Source organism: Hyperolius riggenbachi, chromosome 1 (genome assembly GCF_040937935.1).
Source record: "Hyperolius riggenbachi isolate aHypRig1 chromosome 1, aHypRig1.pri, whole genome shotgun sequence".
Classification (NCBI taxonomy): domain Eukaryota; kingdom Metazoa; phylum Chordata; class Amphibia; order Anura; family Hyperoliidae; genus Hyperolius; species Hyperolius riggenbachi.
Window position 1 is genome coordinate 82955052 of NC_090646.1, and position 13929 is coordinate 82968980.

General features: G+C 42.5%; 1 protein-coding gene across 6 annotated transcripts in view; it reads left to right on the forward strand.

The window, feature by feature from the left end:
• Window positions 1–13929, forward strand: part of FGFR3 (fibroblast growth factor receptor 3) — a 173072-nt gene that overhangs the window by 85832 nt on the left and 73311 nt on the right. For all 6 annotated transcript variants that reach the window (XM_068275813.1, XM_068275830.1, XM_068275839.1 and 3 more), the window contains one exon: window positions 2154–2207. In XM_068275813.1, coding sequence (XP_068131914.1) covers window positions 2154–2207 — 54 coding nt within the window. The remainder of the gene's footprint in view (window positions 1–2153; window positions 2208–13929) is intronic.

Sequence of the window (13929 nt, forward strand, 5' to 3'; positions counted from 1 at the left end):
TTAGCTTGGCAAAATGGCCACTGCCTAGAATAGGATTTTCTACTTTTCCTTTATATAATTCACAAGAACCATTACGTGGATAGCACAATACATCTGTTATGTAAGTAGAAGTAGTATTTATCTACTTGCATATGTGTTTTTTTATTTCTAGGTTAGCATGGGTGTCGCTTGTTCTTTAATGTAGCCAAAAAGATCAGCATGAAGCCAGGCAACTGGTCCAATATCCTTCTCAGTTCATCTGTTGTATGTTCTCCCCATGTCTGTGTGGGTTTCCTCCGCTTACTCCGATTTCCTCCCACATCCCAAAAACATACAGATAAGTTAATTGGCTTTCCCCTATATTGCTACTTACACCAGACAATACAGACATAGACATATGACTATGGTAGGGATTAGATTGTGAGCCCCTCTGACAGTGACAAGACCATATACTCTGTACAGCGCTGTGGAACATGTCAGCACTATATAAAGACTAATAACAATAACCATAATTGTATAGCTGCTGCAATAAAGACTGCATTTATAGAGGGGGGGAAAGGGATATTCACCTTTTTATCTCCTTGCTCATTCTCAAGCAGGATAGCCAGCTTAGAATACTTTAATAAAGATATCAGAATATTTTAATGTAACTGTTGTGGCAGCTGGGAGTTTGGATTCAGCACAGCGCTCATCTCTTGCCCTTTGGACATGTCAAAAGACTGTTCAAATCTGACTTCTTTCCTTTTCTGCTTCTCTCTACCTTTTTGAATCTTAAACGTGTTAGACCGACAGCGCATGGTATTCAGTGGGCTGGTTCATGGCTACGGTAATGCATTTTTGGTTTGCGTGATCCAGAACAATTCTGAATTTTTTCCAGCCGGGTAGCATAAAATAGTAGCCGGATGGCATGATACAGTGGCCAGGTGAGAGAGAATGCAGGGTCGGTGCTTCCGTGGACAACTCTGCTTACAGCATAGGGTGAGGTGAGCTGATGACAGCCGGGTGCTCACCAAAACTAGCCGGGTGGAGTACCTGGCTAAAAAGAGCCTGGGGAGAACACTGCGTTTGATTTACACTGTAAAGTGCTGAGGAAAATGCCAACCCTAGATTAATGCTTTATAATAATATTGTTTTTGTTTTGCTGTATGTGTTTTGTCACCACTATGTATTTGTCTTATGTGTTTTTCTTGTACTGTACCATAGTATGCGTGACTCGCCCACAATTATATCTGCCGCTGTATTATGCCACAAATGATATGTAAATCCACAGTAATTATGAACATATATATGCACGGCTGTGGAGTCAGTACAAAAATCATCTCAGTTTATAAAACCTCCGACTTCAGGTACCCAAAATGTTTCTGACTCCTCTACTCCGACTTCTTAGTCTAATACTTACCAGGGCTGTGGATTTGGTACAAAAAAATCATCCGACTCCAAGTCCCCAAAATTGCTTAGACTCCACAGCCCTGTATATATAGGCTGCCCCCACTCTCTGGTACTCGCTCCCACCAGCCATCAGACTCACCCCCATCTTCATTACCTTCAAATGAGGCCTCAAAACTCACCTTTTCATTCTTGCCTAACCCCCTGCGTCAGTACTATTATACGTGCTGGGCACCCTCTCAGCAGATGCCCCTTATGTCTCTACTCCCACCCTTTAAGCCCAATCTACACGATGCGATTCTTTGTACGATTCGATTACGGTTCTATTTACGATCCGATTAAATCCGACATGTCCAATCAGGATTCAATTCCATTTTCCATTGCAAAACAATGGCAAATCGAATTGAATCGAATCCCGATCGGACATGTCTGATTTAATCGGATTGTAAATAGAATCCTAATCGAATCGCGCAAAGAATCGTATCGTGTAGATGGGACTTTAGATTATAAGCCTCTGGCAGGGTACCGCCCCCTCTAGTGTTTCCAGCTTGATTATGCACTTGCACTGTCTGACACCCCACTAGTGGACTAGAACAGACTCTATTTTGACTAAAGACACTGAACTATTGTAATTAAAGACATTTGCATGATCTTGTTTTGTTGTGAGCTCCTTGTATGTCCTACCTTGTATGTTAACCCATTTATCTATTGTGCAGCGCTGCGTAATATGTTTGGCGCTTTTATAAATACAATAAATAGTAATTATTCATTTTTCTGCTCTCCTGCAGACATGCCTTCGTCTGGGGATGATGAAGATGATGACGAGGACATTGAAGAAAGAGGTAAGGGATTTTGCTAACTTTTGTTTGCATTTTAGTCATCCATAAACACTGGAAACAGGCATAATTATTTAGGATGCTGCTTGTCCTGAGGAAAGCATAATGGTTGCATGCTTGTTCCGGAATAAGTATTCAGGTTCTGCTCAAGTGGAAAGATCAGCGTTAAAGAACCACCAGCGAAAAAAAAAAGTAAGCAGTTAAAATCTGACAGAACTGACCGGTTTTGGACTAGCCCTTCTCCTCATGGGGGATTCTCAGGATTTTCTTGGTAAGATACCAGCCAGCCTCCCTACTCACTATTTTGGCAGTTAGACTTAACTGCTGTTCAGGGAATGATTATAAAAACAAAGAAAACCCTGAAAATCCCCCATGATAAGATGGACTAGTCCAAAACCTGTCGGTTCTGTCTGTTTTAATTGCTTACTTTTTTCACTATAGTGTTCCTTTAAAGGGAAGCTGAAGTGGAAGGTTAACATGTGAATTTTATTTTAAACAATGCCAGTTGCCTGAATATCCTGCTGATCAATTCCATCAACCTGATCAAATTGGATCGGAATAAAATAAATATGGCAGCCTCCACATCCTTCTCGCCTCAGTTGTCCTTTAAGGTTTCGTGAAATCCGATTTGGGCAGTATTTCCTAGAAGGGGCACAGTCATTTCAGTGACTTCTTACCCAGAGTCTGTTGTACTTTGTTTTGTATGTTGCATGGGAGACCTTCTTAGAGGAAACTTGTAGTGAGAGATATATGGAGGCTGCCATTGGTTCTCTCCTTACAGCTGCCTGGATGTTCATGATCCATTAGCGCCAGTAGTGTCAAAATCAATCATGTAACAAGTATGCAGCCAATAGAGTTACCCTGCAGTCAGAACACTTGATCTGAATATTTACGCTGGGTCACTAATTCTGAAAGTGTTCAAGGCAGAGGTAGTATTTCTTTTTTTTTTTTCTTTTTTTTTTCTTAAAGAGAACCCGAGGTGGGTTTGAAGAATATTATCTGCATACAGAGGCTGGATCTGCCTATACAGCCCAGCCTCTGTTGCTATCCCAAACCCCCCTAAGGTCCCCCTGCACTCTGCAATCCCTCATAAATCACAGCCACGCTGCTGACAAACAGCTTGTCAGAGCTGGCTGTGTTTATCTCTATAGTGTCAGTCTGCTGCTCTCCCCGCCTCCTGCACAACTCCAGTCTCCGCCTGCATCCCTTCCCTCCCTGCTGATTGGAGGGAAGGGACGGGGGCAGGGACCGGAGCTATGCAGGAGGCGGGGGAGCAGCTGAGACTGACACTACAGATGTAAACACAGCCGCACAGCACGGCTGTGATTTATGAGGGATTGCAGAGTGCAGGGGGACCTTAGTGGGGTTTGGGATAGCAACAGAGGCTGGGCTGTATAGGCAGATCCAGCCTCTGTATGCAGATAACATTCTTTAAACACACCTCGGGTTCTCTTTAAGGACCACTCCAGCAAAAAATGTAAGCAGTTTAAAATCTGACAGATCTGACAGGTTTTGGACTAGTCCAGCTCCTCATGGGGGAGTCACAGGGCTTTCTTTGTTATTAAAAAACATTTCCTGTAGGGCAGTTGCTAAGTCTTACTGCCAAAATAGTGTGGAAACATGTCGGGAGGCTGGCTGGTATCATAAGACTGACTAGTCCAAAACCTGTCAGTTCTGCCAGATTTTAACTGCTTACTTTTTTCACTCGAGTGGTCCTTTAAAGAATTCCACAATGACGGCCTCCTTATGCCTCTTAATTTTTTTTATTTATTTTTTTGTACTTTAAAAGCTGGTGTAATTGACCATTGAGTTCTTCTTTCTCCCACTCCTTCCTCCTGCATAACTTTGCTATAAAAACAGATCGAGAGGCATGTTTCTGTCGTAGTAACTTTTATTCCATCACGCCTCTATGGGGCGAGTCCGCCAGTCCTTGTGGCTTGGACGGTGCCAGCTCTTGCCATCAGCGATGGCGTGTGGTTTTTGACGAACCCGTCATTTGCTGTGATCCCTCTGATTTGACACAATGGAACAGTCTCTCATGAGGTAAGCGGAGGAATGCCGTGGGCTGCCGCTAACACTGGTCCCTCTTGTCTCGCTGGGAGAGTTCCTGACAGAATCCTACCTGTAATGTAAAACAGGCGCTCGCAGGAAGGTGAAATATTGTTCTGGATCAGCATTTCTGCCCATTTGTAGTTTTTGCAGCTCCGCAACACTGGAAATATTTTCGAAATGATGGTGTTCTTGGAACGTTTAACCGGTATACTGTCTGCCAGAACCTTTTCATGGCAGAGGGAGCTGGGCATTCTTGCCTGTTCTGAATCAGCAGATTATCCAGACCTATTGTATAGTGGTCATTAGCAACACAGAGCTTTGCTTATTCAGTGAAGGTGGCTGTGCTGCTGCCTGCATCCTGTATATATGGACTGCATATGGATACTATGGCAAATCCAGAAATTTCACAGGAAACACAAGGGCAGTACGGTGGTGTAGTGGTTACTGCTCTCTCCTTGCAGCGCTCAGTCCCTGGTTCGAATTCCAGCCAGGGCACTATCTGCATGGAGTTTGTATGCTTTCCTTGTGTCTGTATGGGTTTCCTCTAGAGACACTGGTTTCCTCCCACATCCCAAAAACTTAGTTATATTAATTGGCTTTCCCCTAATTTGGCCCTACACTACGTTATACATACATATGACCAAGGTAGGGTTTAGATTGTGAGCCCCTCTGAGGGACAGTTAAGTGACAAGACAATATACTCTGTACAGTGCTGGGGAAGATGTTGGCGCTATATGAATACTATATAATAATAAAAACTATGAATTGTTGTGCCCCCCCCCCCCCTAAATTTACGCAGAACCTCCCCTTCCCCACTCTAGGATGCCTAACGTTAACTGTCCCCCCTCAATGCCTGACCAACCCCCCCCCCCCATGCCAAACCCTAACCTACCCCCAGCCACACGCCTGACCTTAAAGTGAACCAGAGACGAAGCACCCTCATGTATTTACCATATATATCAGTGGGAACATTAGAGAAAACACCTACCCTGCTCTCTGTTTCATTCTTCACTGCTCAGCCTGCTTGTTATCAGCCCTGATAAAATCCCAGACTGATCATTCAGTCTGGCTTTGCTCAGGAATCATTATAGCTGAGTCTGTCTTCTCTGATGTCTTTTCAAGCCGAAGCCTGCCCGCTTCTGGCTCTGCTATAATGACTCAGCTATAATGATTCCTAAGCAGAGCCAGGAGGCAGGCTTGGGCTTGAAAAGACATCACAGAAGACAGACTCAGCTATAATGATTCCTGAGCAAAGCCAGACTGAATGCTCAGTCTGGGATATTCTCAGGGCTGATAAATAGCAGGCTGAACAGTGAAGAATGAAACAGAGAGCAGGGTAAGTGTTTTCTCTAATGTTCCCACTGATATACAGTGTATATGGTAAAATACACTGGGGTGCTTCCCTCAACAGTCACCCCACCTTCCCGACCCAAGCAACCCGATCCCGCCCATGATACCCGCTATTATTTGAGCACCACTTCTGCCCATGGCCACTATTTATATGGGCACCTACATCGGTGGTTAAAATTCCACTGCGCGGGAAGTTGCATACTATTAGGGCTAAATGGTAAAGTGACCCATCTACGTCTGTACATTGCACAGGACTTGTTAGCCTGGATGCAGCTAGTCAGTCAGGCTTTGCGGCTCCAGCAACTATTAATGGAATTTTGTGCCCTGAGGGAGACCGTACACATACCCGCCTCTGGTCAGAGTCATGTTCTGCATCATCCCACTCCTATTTTATGTCACAACTGATGGATGTGGAGCTGTTCTCATTAGCTTGGCTATGCATTGCCAGCACACCTTGCTGAACACGGAACACCTCACAAAACATGCAGCCCAGCTAATGGCTTGCTCACAGCCAAGTTTATTAATAATGTTTTAAGTGACTCTTGTAGCCCAGCTCCAAGCAAAGAGCCAGATACAGTATGTAGTTGCTTAGGGATAAGACCTGTTACCTTTTTCTTCTTTTGGCCTTTGTAGCCCCTTACACACTCCTAGGACTTCTGGTTCACCATGAGCTTGCAGAGTAGTCTATTTTGCAAGCTCATGGTGAACCAGAAGTCCTAGGAGTGTGTAAGGGGCTACAAAGGACCAAAACGCTTTCATATTCTATACTATATTTAAAAAATGTTATGCAAAACAAAACTTTTGCCTTCTTGAAACAGAAGGTATTTGCACATATTCAGGTTGAAGTGAGCATAAGAGGTTTCCCACGATGCATCACTGCTGAATATGCAAATCCTCTTTTGTTGTCCCTGTAAGCTAGCCACACCTCCAGATCCGCTGGAATGGTGTCAGACTGTTAATTGTACAGAGCCACAATAATACAACATGTATACAGACTGTTTTGGATTGTCTGATCCTCATCAGTGCATGGCATGGATTATTGTGGTTCTATGCGATAGGACTTGAAGCACGCCAAGTTACAGATTACCCAGCAAGCTCATTATGAAACAGAACTCCTAGGAGTGTGGAAGGGGCTACAATGGTCCAAAAAGCCCTCTTACTAAAATGTCCTTATTGTTGGGGTTAAAAAGGCTCTTCTAGCTAAATCTACTGTTTTGGGATGTGATGATTTATCAGTATTTGATTCAGTTGCGTCTTGTGATTGAAATGCGTGCAATCCTGCACAAACATGGATTAGATCCGATGAGAAAAGATTTAAACATGGCCTGAGATGGACTAGAAAAGACTGTTGTCAAAAAATGTTTTAGTTAGTTAGTTCGGTAAAATCATCGCTGGCGATCAGCAGAGCACAACAACGTAGGCTGAAATCACCCGAGTCTGACTGAGGCCTTATGCAGACTGCATGCTGGGAAGTGACTGCTTATGAAGAACCATTCTTATTCTGTAGTGGTAGGAGGGCAGCCACATTGGAAGCCTGTCGGTTAGTTGCCGGTGACCGGAAAAGGGACTGTCTGCTTCTACAGTGACATCTTCTGCCAAGTTTGGCTGCGGCCAGCTCCGCTGAACACTCTGAGGTGCCGTCCAGCTCCGCTACTCTGGCAGTGAGAGTGCGAGGTTGGCAGCCTACAACTGTGCGAGAGGGTTTACTAAATGTCATTATTGCCACATAGCCTGTGTTATTTGCTGTGTGGTCTCTTTGTCCTGTACATGGCAGCAGCAGCTCTTCTCTAAGATCTTTTATTGCTCATGGTTTAAAAGCGCACTGGAATGTAACAGCCAATAGGACATCTTACGAGCATGCATAGAGATGGCAGCATGTATTTGTTTGTTTAAAGGGAATCTGAAGTGAAAAATAAACTTATGATATGATTTGTATGTGTAGTACAGCTAAGAAATAAAGCATTATTAGCACAGGTATGTGTCTCATATTGTTTCCAGAGCAGGAAGAGTTAAGAAACGTCAGTTGTTATCTATGCAAAAGAGCTTCTTTTAACTCCAGGAGTTTGTAAAGTCTGGACAGCACTGTCTTTTAAAGCTCTTATTTCAACTGTCTCTCATTGTTTATTCTTTGGCTCGGTAAGTAGTTAATGCCCTGCAAATGCCCAAAAGCACTCTCCCTGCTCCCCCTCTCTGCCATGAACCTCTCAATGCAGCCCCCTCCTTTTGTGTCACCACCCCTCCCTCTAGAGTGTAAGCCTTTGGCAGGGCCCTCCCTCCTTGTGTATCATACTTGATTGTACACTCTGCCCAGAATATGTGAACTTGTATTATTGGGACTACAACTCTAGTATATGATCTGGCATAGTATTACTACCTGCATTGTGTTGTCAGTCACTCCTGTTATCATCTGTAATCTTACGTATTGTACAGTGCTGTGTAATATGTTTGCGCTATATTTATCCAATACAGGTAGTACGCAGTTAACAAACGATAGGGACTGTAGGTTAGTTCTTAACCTGAATCTGTTATGAAGTCGGAACACTGTGCCATCTCTGTCCCCTGTACCTCCTCTGTGCCTCCAGTGTCCCCCTCTTTGTCACCTCTGCTCTCTGTGCCTGCTTATGCAGGTTTTATAGCCATTTTTTTTTTTTTTGAATTTTTCAAAATCCATTTTCTCAAAAAAAGTCTAATCTGGGAAAAAAAATTTTTTGGCTTGTTCCTATGGAAACACTGAATCTATGCCGTTCGTATCATGGGTCGTTCATAAGTCGGGGACTACCTGTAAATAAAAATAATAATAATAATACTGGCAGGTAAATGTTCATTTACTGAGAGTTCTAAAGCCAGTAGAAAAGATCTCTGGTGAGGATAATACAGCCTAGGATAAGCTGCAATATTTACTGTAGCTACAGGAAGGGTTTCTGATGCTGAAACGGAAATAAAAGTGGGTATCCTGAATTAATATTAACTGCATTCTACTATATGTTAAGAGTTCCTCTGTAAGGGTCCTTTTCCACTAGCAATCGCAATCACAAACTCCAGCGATTGCGATGTTTCATTACTTTTGTTATGCAGTTTTGATTGCAATTTTTGCGTTGCGTTATCATTTGCATTGCGTTATCATTTGCGTTGCATTATCATGCGATGCCAGAAAATAACATAGGAATTTGATTTTTACCAAAGCACGATAATGTTTCTGAGCAATTTTTCCTGCGATTGTGCAATGAGTGCATTGTATATGCAAAATCGCGATTGTGTTATAAAATGGTGACAAGGCGCAATCGCTAGCGTTTAGCAATTGCGATTGCTAGTGGTAAAAGGCCCTTATGCTGGGTACATACGGTACGATTTTCCGTGCGATAGATGAATCCCATTGATAAATTCCCTCATATCCGATATTGCTCCTGATCGATTCCGCGCTCAATTTCTCATAGAAGTGAAAGGAAAAAGATAAGAAAAATGAGCGAAGATAAGGGATACGAGCGCAGAATCAAGTGTGGAATCGAGCGTAAAAACCGATCGGGCAGGAAAATTGTACCGCGTGTACCCAGCATAAGTCCTCTTTTAGTTGCACTATGAGAAGCACAATCTGAACCCTCTATTTCTCTGGTTAAATATTGCAGTTATAAAAGACAAAAAAGCAGCCTGAATTATTAAATCCCTTTCCGTTAGGGTGGCCTGCAGGTCAGTAATTGCGGTGATTGAGAACCTGTATTTAGTGTCACAGGCGGAAGGGATCTCTCCTCTCCCTACAAAGTGTCAATGAATAATAATAGGCATTACCTCAGTCAGGCTGTGTCCGTTCTCCCAGGTATACATTTCATCACTTTCATTAGAGTCTATGGACTGGAGAGCTGCGCTGTGATTTACATGGACTGCAGCACTCATCCCTGTTATGATTTTGTCTCCACACAGTCTTAACTTTGTTAAATATTTCATTTAAAAATGTATATATCCTTTCCTTGGAGTCTATAATTCATCCTCTTTCCAGGAAGGATAAAAAAAAGCCTTTACCGGTCCTCACATTTCTACAGAGCAGATTGCGGGCCGCAGTGACAGGACAGCTGCAGGGAGCGCGGATATTTCTGCTGCTATACACCATTTAGTCCAATGACCGCTCTATTTTGTATCCTATACAATAAACCGCTAGTGTCCCTGCATCTGTCCCTGTGTCAGTGCTTTGCGCTACTGCGCATGTCAAGCACTGACAGCCGTTGGGACAGGACGCTGAGCGGGTGGACGTGTGCGTGCGCGGTGGGTGCACTTGCGCATTGACTGGCGGCGGTGGTGACGTGAAGAGACTGTCTTAGGCCAACTAGTATTAAATACGTTTAAAGGGATAGTGCAGCATTCTTTTGAATTTTTAAATTACATTTTGTACTTAAAGGACAACTATAACGAGAGGGATATGGAGACTGCAATATTTATTTCCTTTGAAACAATACCAGTTGCCTGGATGCCCTGCTGATCTATTGACTGCACAGGTCACACCAGAAACAAGCATGCAGATAATCTTGTCAGATGTGACAATATCAGGAACACCTTATGTGCTGCATGCTTGTTCAGGGTCCATGGCTAAAAGTATTAGAGGCAGAGGATCAGCAAGACAGCCAGGCAACTGGTATTGTTTAAAAGGAAATATGACAGCCTCCATATTCCTCTTGCTTCAATCGTCCTTTAACCCCCGAATGGTCATACCGTCTACTTATTAAAGGGAAAAAAAGAACTTGCCAGTTGAATGTGGAGGTGTGGCATGAGTGGGAAGGGGCATGGCAGGGAATCCAAAACAGGAAGTGCAGATGACAGCAGAGCCTTGGCAGTGGCAGAAACCTGCACTGCTGGGCACCCCTTGCCTCCAGTTTACTGTCATGTAAGCCTCTACAGCTTTACTTTCAAGATTTCTGTGAAGTAAAATGTAAATCACAACCATCAGACTCTTAGTTTCAAGAGTGTATATTTCCTAATCCCTTCCTGATCATTCCCCAGCGAGGAGAGAGAAATGAGGAAGCCCAAAAGCTTAAAGAGGAACTTTTTCACGAAAAAGGGAAAACAAAAAATAAATCGATACATTGCAAAGTGAGACGTGAAAAAATAGAAGCGAGATCAAGACATGAATGATATTGTCGGTTTGGTTGTTATTGGGAGTTCTGGAAATTATGTCTACCTGTGTGTCCGTTACTGTGAAGACCTTTTGATAAGAAGAAATAAAAGACGAATATTTGTTCATTTAAAGCCCCATTTTGTCACGTTTGTAAATTGGATGTTTAATTAGGGGTGGAACTGTACTGTTGAATTTTATTTGTAACGTGTTGCATGAATGATATTCGCCATATAATTTGTTCATATTGTTTGATCAGCCTGCATGTCATCATCTTTACTACTGGCAGACGTGAAAAAAAAAAAAACGAACCAACTACCCTTATGTATAACCACACCCCCTAACATTGCGATAGGCTAACAGGCTGTTTTTTATAGCTATAAATATGGACAGAGTGAGATACTGGTTGCTTTGCAGTTGGAAACGGCTGTTATTTCCCACAATGAAACAAGGCTCACAGACAGGAAACTGTCAGGACCTAGGTCCTGACATCACACTGTGGGAGGGGTTTCACCACAATATCAGACATGGCCTCAATTCACTAAGCATATCTCCTGTCTTTAATAACTCTTCTAGAGTTATCACCATGGTGATAAGGCATGTAGTATTCTGGAAACATTTTACCTCAGGCAAACCTAAAGTTAACTCTTCTGTCTTTAAGTTAACTCTTCAATCCTTAAAATAACTCCAGAGTTAAAGACAGGCTGTTTATTAACTGCGTGTGAAAATAACTACAGAGGAGGTAACTTAACTACAGAGGAGGTAAATTAACTACAGAAGAGGTAACTTAAGGAATGAGGAGATGAGATAACTTTCTTACTGTGTGGAGGTAAGTTTTCTCTTGCCTTATTATCTCCAGCATGATCTTAGTGAATTGAGGCCATAGAGACCACTGATGATCTGTTAGAGAAAAGGTAAAGATTTCTTGTTGGAAAGGGTGTATCAGCTACTGATTGGGATAAGTGAGAAGTTCAATTCTTGGTTACAGTTCCTCTTCAACTTCTAATCAAGTCCTGCATCAGACGATCGAATAAATATACAGAAATGTTCCTTGTGGAATAATTGATGTAGAATAAATGGATCACCTCTGTTATTCAATAACTGATGTCACAGAATATCAAGAGGGGGACGATATTTCTGATCAATGCAAGTGTGGTTTGCTGCTTGGTCGTTGTGATGGAAACAAAGGAAAACCATTACTGTCACTCTGCGGGGCCATGTTTGCTTCACGTGGATGGAGTTGGCAGTGCCTCTTGGCGTTGACAGACAATTACTTTCTAAATGTAGCAGTCAAATTGTAAAAGTTAGCGATGGTTCAGCAGGGACCCAATTCTGGCCTGTCGCTGCTTGTCTGCATCGCCGGGGGAAAAAGAAACCATTCTGCCAAAGCATCTGCTTATTACCATTGGCATTATTACAGCTTTTTTTTCTTTCAAATAGACACAAAGTCTAAGGTGTCTCAGAGACTTGTCAGTGTAGCTGCTGCACGGTAGGCCGCTGCTACCTCCATCGATCCACATTAAGATGCGATATGACAACTGTATTTCTGCGTGCTTCTTATAGTGTAAGGATTGGAAGGCATGATATAAAGAGGAACTCTAACCCAGAATTGAACTTCATCCCAGTCAGTAGCTGATACCCCCATTCCCATGCAAAATGTTACCTTTTCTCCAATAGATCATCAGGGACATCCGTATCGCTGATATTGTGGTGAACTGAAACTCCTCCCACAGGGTGATGTCATGACCCTGACAGTTTTCTCCGTGAACTTCGTTACACTGTGAGGAATAACGTCTTTTTTCCAACTGCCAAGCAGTATCTCCCTCTGTGCATAGAACTCGCAGTAATGAACATTCCATACAGATCACCTGGCAGCACTAAAGATCCCGCCACCTTTGATACATTTTAGAATGTAAATCAGGAAAAATGTTACATGGGGCAACCACTAACTAAATAATCTATAAGTGAACATTGTAAACCATAAGCAATTTTATTCATTATGTAATTTTCACTACAGTTACTATTTAAAGACCATTTCTGGGCAGAGACCTAAATGATACCTTCTCATAGCTTAGTGACCTAAGTGCTCAGGTGTTATCCTTTTTTATGTGAATCTGTCTTAAATTTGGTAACATAACCTCAAGCAGCTTAGTTGACGGAGTTGAGAGCAGGCTCTGTAGGAGTGGCTTTTGTCTGATTACCTAATTCTGCTGTTCATACTTCATGTGGGCAGGCACAGACTGATGTCTCTCAGAAGATGGCAGCCCATAGCGGTGATGGTCTTTTGTGCAGAAAGTGGTCGCTGTCCAAAGCTTGACCAAATGTTTTTAAATTATTTTGTTTAATGTTGGCAAATCAAGGAGCCGTTACTGTACACAAGTGGAAGTAGAGTATGCTGCTGAAAGCATACATCAGAGGTGTAAACATTGCTGCTGGAGTGTACCCTTAAAGTGGACCTGAACTCTTGCACAGGGCACAATAAAACAGAGTGAAATGCACCGTGTGTGTGTTTTTGTAGAGACCCTGGCTAATTCCTCCTCATCTTCAAGTCATCACAAGTGTAAATTGATCTCTTGGCTGTGTCAGCACAGAAATTCATCAGTCCTCGGAAGGCACAGCTAATATGTAAACACAGGATGTTAACCCTTTCTTTGCTTCCATGAAAGCAGACACACTGCAGGTTTATTGCAGGATTTGTATCCGCTGTTACAAAGAAAGAAATGTTTTTGTTTAAAGGTTATTATACTGTTGCTTATCTTTTAGAGCAGAGAGGAAGTTCTGAGTTCAGGTCCGCTTTAATGCCTCATTTCCCTACACAATGTTCTCAATTAACATATTCGCATGGAGTTTTTGCTGCAACTTATCATTAAAGCACAATTACAAGCTTTTTAGTTTATTATAATTATAGTTTTTTTTGTGATTTTTATGGCTGTCTGTATCCCTATGGAGAGAGATTTTTTTCATTATATCCTGTCCAAGAGACCTCCATGGAGCTATGTGGCTTTGACATTAAAAAAAAATAAAAAAAAAAATCTGGTCTCAGGGACAGGAAATGATGCGCAACTTCCTGTCTGTGCAAAAATCCAAAAGATCCTCTAGCCCTTTAAAACACTATCCAATTCTTAAAGCAGACTTACACTGTTTTACTTATCTCTTGTGCAAGAGTTGGGGTCCACTTTAAATATACATTATTTTCCTACAATTGGTGGGCCCCTCCCATACTCTCCT